The 6,836-nt window shown below is 51.7% G+C and overlaps 1 protein-coding gene across 1 annotated transcript; it reads left to right on the top strand.

The window, feature by feature from the left end:
• Window positions 1-335: 335 nt before the first annotated feature.
• On the top strand, window positions 336-6,836 carry ATP1B2 (ATPase Na+/K+ transporting subunit beta 2). Its single transcript, XM_081272607.1, has 7 exons — window positions 336-1,149; window positions 2,897-3,025; window positions 3,340-3,444; window positions 3,550-3,755; window positions 4,117-4,173; window positions 4,948-5,046; window positions 5,162-6,836. The coding sequence occupies exons 1-7, from the start codon at window positions 1,038-1,040 to the stop codon at window positions 5,324-5,326; spliced, it is 873 nt and encodes a 290-aa protein (XP_081128733.1). The 5' UTR covers window positions 336-1,037; the 3' UTR covers window positions 5,327-6,836.

The following is a 6,836-nucleotide window of genomic DNA, read 5'->3' as shown; positions in this document are numbered from 1 at the left end:
ACATCCCAACTGGTCCAGCGTCTTGGTTGATCTCTTCACTCTGATTTTTCTTGATCTCTTACTCTTTCCCTATATTCCTCTCACATTCTGCCCTGTGTCCTGGAGTCTTCCGCAGCATCACTGTCTTGGTCTCCTTCTAACTCCCTGCGGAGCCCCTCTCCGCCTATGAGTCGCTTTGGGGTTATTTTTCCCTCCACTCCATCCAGACACGAGTTGTATTCCTTTTCCCTACCCGGTTCCAGTCCAAGCGTGGGGGTAGGGAAGAGACCGCCTAGTCCCGAAGAGGCGGCAGGGGGCAGTCCCAATCCCTCTCCATATTTGCATATGTATGAGGTCGCCTGGGCTAGCGTCGAGGAGGCGGGGCTTCTGGGGGTGGGAAAGGGCGGGTACCCTCGGAGTCGCAGAGTATAAAGACCGCGCGCAGCGACTGGGGGCCCCCGCACTGCTGAGGAGCGGAGCCTCCGCCTGGGGGACCCCCCATCCCAGTCTGTCCCTCAACTGCGCGTCCCCGCCCCACCCCCCACGACTGGGCCACCAGTGGTGCGGCGGTCTGCGCTTGGCGGAGGAGCTTTGAACCGCCACCTGCCGCGTTCCACAGCCTCTTTGCATCTCGGATTTCGGGGCAGCCCCCTCCCCCACCTTTCCTTGCCTCCTTGTGCCCCGCTTTTTTCTGCGTTTCGTTCGGGTTTTGTAGCCGTCTGTTCTTGCATCCCTTTTCGTTTTGCTTCTAGACGGTTTGCGGGGTGAAACTGCATTTGCACCCCTTCCCCTTGTCATCCTCCCCTGCTCTGACAGCCCCCTTTTTCATCGCAGTCGGGGGGCCTAGGATCGGTGCATCTCCGCCGGGCTGCTAGCACCCCGCAGCGCGTGGCCGTGCACCCCGGAATTTACAGCAGCTGCATATCTGAGGGTGGTCTCCCTCGCCCCCTCGGCCTTCGCTTCCCGCTCGTTCCAGTGCGTGAAGGGTTTCGGCGCGCGTCGCCCCCGCTTCTCTGCAGCCCCCGGCCCCGCCTCGGGACTCTCCCCGCGCAGCCAAGATGGTCATCCAGAAAGAGAAGAAGAGCTGCGGGCAGGTGGTTGAGGAGTGGAAGGAGTTCGTGTGGAATCCGAGGACGCACCAGTTCATGGGCCGCACTGGGACCAGCTGGGGTACGAGGGGTCTGGGGGAGGTAGCGGGGCGACGCCTCGAGGGTACAGGGTCCCGCCAGCGAGGCCCCAGCTCCCCTGCCGGGTCCCTGGCGTCCGGCCCCCCTGCCGGGCTCAGAACTGGGAGGGGGCCGAATCACCGGTCTAATCTTCCCGGCTGGCCGCTGCGGAGGCGGAGAAAGTAGGTCACTGCTGCTTTCCCGCCCCCTGCGGAGCCCCCTCGGGCGGGGGGTCGCGAGCTCTGCGCGCGTGTCTGCGCCGCGGAGCTCCTGCTCTGGGCTTGTCACAGTACACCGTTAACCCCCAACCTCCAAAGAGTGCCCCTTCCCTCCCTCCAGCTCTCTTCAGCTAGCCAACCCCGTCTATTTTTAGCTGGAGCCCAACCCCTGGACCCTGGGAACATTCATGAGGGGGCGGGTCTGGGAGGGGGGTGTAGGAGGGTTCTTCACAGCGGAAGTTGTTTGTCTATATCCCACTACTGGGTGTTTGGAGTCTTCGTGGCTGCTTTGTGGATAGGATGCTGCTGGGGAAGGGGCGACACTAAGGGCTGTATATTCTGCTCAAATGTCAATGGTGGAGGGAGGAGTGGTCACTGGTGAAATGGATACATCATCAGTCCTGGTGTCTGTGGAACTCCAATGGCCTGGGGAACCTTCCCCACCCTTACCATGACAAGACTCAGGGGATGTGGAGGAACCCTGATGAGGTCAGGGGTCTGGTGATAGGCACAGGTGCAGATGGAAGGTGAAATTCTTCTAAAAAGGATTGTCAAGCTGGGAAGTCCAAGCACAAGGGATTCTGTGACAATTTACAATTATCCACTCTGATTGGACACTGCCCTCATCAGACCACCTATCTAGGGCTTTACTGGCCCATGAGGAGAATCTAATGCAATCTTTGCCTTCAGGGAGCTTGAGGCCCAGCCCCTGAGATGTGAGGGATCTGTGAATCCTGGGACAATCTGAGGATTTCACAGAGGAAGTGTCTTCTGAGGTGGAAGGGTGGTGGGATCAACAAGTCCTTATACCAGGCTGTGAGAGAGCAGAGACAGAGAGATGGAGTCAAGGGAAGACTGAGGGGAATTCCAGGTTTTCTCCCAGTCTCTGTCCAGAGTTCCATGTGTGAGTTGAGGGTGGGGTGTCTGCTGAAGATCTGACAGCTGTCCCCGACACTTTGTAGCTGAGCCAGAGTGTTAGGCCCTTTATTTCAGGAGCTGCTTTGAAGATTTGGATGCTGTGGTGTGCCAAAAGAAAGATTTTGCTCTTTGAGCCTGAGGGTCCAGGCTCTGCAGGGTGGTGAGAGTTTAGCTGTGAATAGTGGCCAGTGCCAGCTTTAAAAGTCATTGCACTAGACAGCTTTGAGCATGTGTACCAAAATAGTGGTAAAAAAAAAAATGTTCCTTTTCAGAACCCTGCATGATTGAGAAGTTGGAAGTGTAATTAGGGGCAAAATAACGGTGGCCTCTTCTTGTGGTTATCACAGCAATGAAAGTTAGAGTTTATTGTGGCCTCTGCAAGGTCAGGCTTCGCTGTGCCCTAGGACCAGCAGTAGGCTTGGAGTCATGGCTGGAAGCTGGACACACTGCCTTTTTCCAGTTTGTTTCATTTGGCACCGCGGGGTAGGCTCGAAGACATCCTGTGGCTCAGCAGCCCAGCTCAGGGCAGAACATGTGAGTGGGAAAAATGGTAAATGGGGCTAGGTGAGATCATGATGGGAGACTTAGAATCTGCTATTTCCTTCTTCGTTCTAGCCTTCATCCTCCTCTTCTACCTTGTCTTCTATGGCTTCCTTACGGCCATGTTCACCCTTACCATGTGGGTGATGCTGCAGACTGTCTCTGACCATACACCCAAGTACCAGGATCGACTGGCCACACCGGGTGAGTGATGAGGTTCCCCCTACCAGCCACTCTAACAGCCATTGTGCCCCCAAACCTTCAAAAGGAACTCACAGTTCTTTTCAGGAGACTGGTTCTGATGACCCAATCACCATGTGCTGGGAAATTCTTGAAATCTGCCTTCCTTCCTATATCATGCAGCTGGAAGTGATGTGATCTGGGGGTTGGGAGAAACTCACAGGAAGACCATCTCAGATCTTTATCCCCTCCTTCATCCTGGGGTTCCCCATGTTTTCTTTCCTCTGTGTGGCCTCTCATCTTTTATATACTCCTCTTCCTGCTCGTGTTGGCTATAGGCTTGATGATTCGCCCCAAGACTGAGAACCTTGATGTCATTGTCAACATCAGTGACACTGAAAGTTGGGATCAGCATGTTCAGAAGCTCAACAAGTTCTTGGAGCGTGAGTGTGTGGCTGGCTATGTGCCAGTATATAACCTTGGGCAGGGGATTGGGGACCCTGGAAGTAGAACATTAGGCCTGTGACTCTCTCCCTCCCACTCCTTAGCTTACAACGACTCCATCCAAGCCCAAAAGAATGATGTCTGCCGCCCTGGGCGCTATTACGAGCAGCCAGATAATGGGGTCCTCAACTACCCGAAACGTGCCTGCCAATTCAACCGGACCCAGCTGGGCAACTGCTCTGGCATCGGGGACCCTACCCACTATGGTTACAGCACTGGGCAGCCCTGTGTCTTCATCAAGATGAACCGGGTACCCATGGCCTTGGTCCCCAGGGAAATTGGAGGAGGGAGCTGGGGTCACCACCTGTTGACTGTTGCATCCTTTCATTGGGGTTAATGGAAATCAGAGAGATTTTTATTTTTTAGTTGTAGATGGACACAGTACCTTTATTTTATTTATTTTTATGTGGTGCTGAGGATCGAACCCAATGCCACACATGTGCTAGGCAAGTGCTCTACCACTGAGCCACAACCCCAGCCCTAGAGAGATTTTTTGTTGTTTGAATAGCTAAAAGGACAAGAGAGGTGGGGTTTTTAGAGGCTAAGCTCTAAAGTTGGATGCCTGTAAAGTGACTTCCTCCAACTCTCACCATCCTCCTTTCTCACTCCAGGTGATCAACTTCTATGCAGGTGCAAACCAGAGCATGAATGTTACTTGTGCTGGGAAGGTGAGTTTGTGGACCTTATCCATCCATCCGTTTGTCCTTCCTGGTTTCCGAGTAATTTATCCTTCTATTACCATTTTTTTGCTCCCAGAGGCCCCAACACTACAGGGACAAGGGGGTAAGAGTGGGCTCCAGTGTGGCTTTAACTCTAAGGGATTCTCAATTCCTCTAGCTTCTCTCTAGGATGCAGAATCTAGGTCTCCTGAGGATAGACCCATCCCCTCCTTCATCAATGCCTTGGCCTCTGGCTTCTCCTCCTAAGCTTTCTGTCTTCTCCTTTATTTCCAGATTGTCCATTTCTCCTGCTCTCCCTCCCATCTGAGTTCCCTTTAGGTATCTAGTAGCTGCTAATCTGTTAGAACCATCTGCTACCACCATTAAGTTCTCCTTGGAACCCTGTTGTCCCCACTAACCTCTCCAGAAACTTGTCCTTCTGCATTAGCCTTTCCTTTTCTTCCTACTGAACCCTTATTGTTTATTTGTTCTCTCTTGGCTCTGCTCCAGAAACCGATTCCCAAGGATGGGGTAAGAACTTGGGGCAGTAGTGGAGTAGGAAGTTTTGGTGTCATTAGCATCCTTCAGGAGTTCCCCGTTTGATGAGAGACAGGCTATCCCCTTGCATAGTTATACAGACCCACCACACACAAATGCACAACTTAAGGAACAGATTCAAGATAGGAATAATTTGGGGTGAGGAAATACAAAGGGAAATCTAGTGAACTTCTGGGTGTCTGCCACTTCTAACATGCTCACTCCCTACTTTCCTGCACCCTACAGCGAAATGAAGATGCTGAGAATCTTGGTCACTTTGTCATGTTCCCTGCCAATGGCCACATTGACCTCATGTACTTCCCCTACTATGGCAAAAAGTTTCATGTAAGTCCCATGGGAGCCTGGGATGATGGCTCCTTTGAGGGGATGCTATGGGGTTTTGGGGAAGGAGGCTGAGCTGTCCTAGGATTAGATCTGCAACTTTCCTCTTCTGACCCAGGTGAACTACACACAGCCCCTGGTGGCTGTGAAATTCCTGAATGTGACCCCCAACGTGGAGGTGAATGTGGAATGCCGCATCAATGCTGCCAACATCGCCACAGATGATGAGCGAGACAAGTTTGCTGGCCGTGTGGCCTTCAAACTCCGCATCAACAAAACCTGAGGTCTCTCTTCCTCCTGCCCCACTTCTCCTGTGGATGCTTCTGGAATGTCCCTGACCCTGCCTGATCCCTCCCTCACCCCCAAAGGTATTTTTTATAACAGAGCTATGACTTGTCTGAGCCTCACCCCCTTTTCCTTGACTTTTCAACCCAACCCGATGTCCACTGTGATTCCCTGACTATACACATTGTTCACCATCTTTTGAGCCACCTACACTTAGCTCAGTCAGAGACAAATAGATTGATTACCAAGATGACCACAGAGAAGTTAGGAGTCTTTCTAGTTCTGAGTTAGTTGTGAGCTCCCACTTCTGCCATCATTCCCTGAGAGCATAGAAAATGTCTACTTACACACATACACACACACACACACACACACACATACATCTAATTTCAGCCCTTTCCTTCACAGAAATGAACCTGGTACTCCCTTCTCCCATTCCTAAGCTCTAGCTCTTGTACCCTTCTCTCTTGCATCCTTATTTCCTGTCTCTACAGTTGCTGTCTTGGTAGCTTTGACTTTTCTGGTTCCTCCAGCAGGTCTTTCCTCTCCTCCTGCCTATCCTTATTCCCTCCTCTAAAAGGCAGCCATTTGTAATTAAGGACAAGTTGGTTCTGTGGCCTTTTCCCTCTTTCATGGCACATCCTGCTTCATCTCATGGTGACTCCATGAGCCAGCAAATGAGGAACTGAGAGAGGAGTTCATGTTGATTCCTCTAGAAAATTCTGTAGTGATCCCTGATTCCAATTCCTTCCAGGTCCCTCCTGTTATCCAAATAGCTACTACTCAGAAAAGCCCGCTTGACCTAGGCTGAATATCTACTTTGTTTTTTACCGATAGCTCCCTTCCCCCATTTGCCTTCCCAGAATATCCTTCAAGTTCTATTTCCCAGGGAGCTCTGGGGGAGGGGCAGCCATCTTGGCTCCATCCCCAGTGGCCACCTTAGAAATGTCAGCTGGCTGGGGGGACTAGTCCACCTCCTTCCCCTGAGCCCAGAACTGCCCCCACCATCCTCTCTCTGGCTTTTCCTAACAAGTTATGGGCTGACCACAACCCTCCTTCCCTTCCCTTTGCATGCCAGCCTGAAAGTTTCAAATACTCCCCTCAATCTAGGCTCTGAATTTCTTGGCTCCATCTCCTTCAGACCCGTTTGCCTTTTTAAAAAAAACCCATAATGCCCATAGAATGTTAAATGAGGGGCCTCCTGCTCTGAGTATTCCTTAGTTAGAGAGGCATTTTAACTCCTTCTCCTCTGGTTTCCCTTCTCTTCCCCACCGTGTCTAACTTTCCTTTTCTTTATTAATACTGCAGCCTCTGCACTCCACCCACACGTGGAGTTTTCCTTTCCCTGGATCTCTCTCTTCCTTTTGGGTCCCCATGTTTTCCTGCAACCCCCCCCCCCCCATTGGTCTCTGCAGTTATTTAATGCCTGTGTCAGATCTACTGTAAAAAGAGGATAAAGTACAATAAAATAAGAGCAATTATATATATAAATATATATCATACACGGA

The sequence above is a fragment of the Spermophilus citellus genome (assembly GCF_964194105.1).
Source record: "Spermophilus citellus genome assembly, chromosome: 17".
Classification (NCBI taxonomy): Eukaryota; Metazoa; Chordata; class Mammalia; order Rodentia; family Sciuridae; genus Spermophilus; species Spermophilus citellus.
This window is presented reverse-complemented; position numbering and strand designations above follow the sequence as displayed.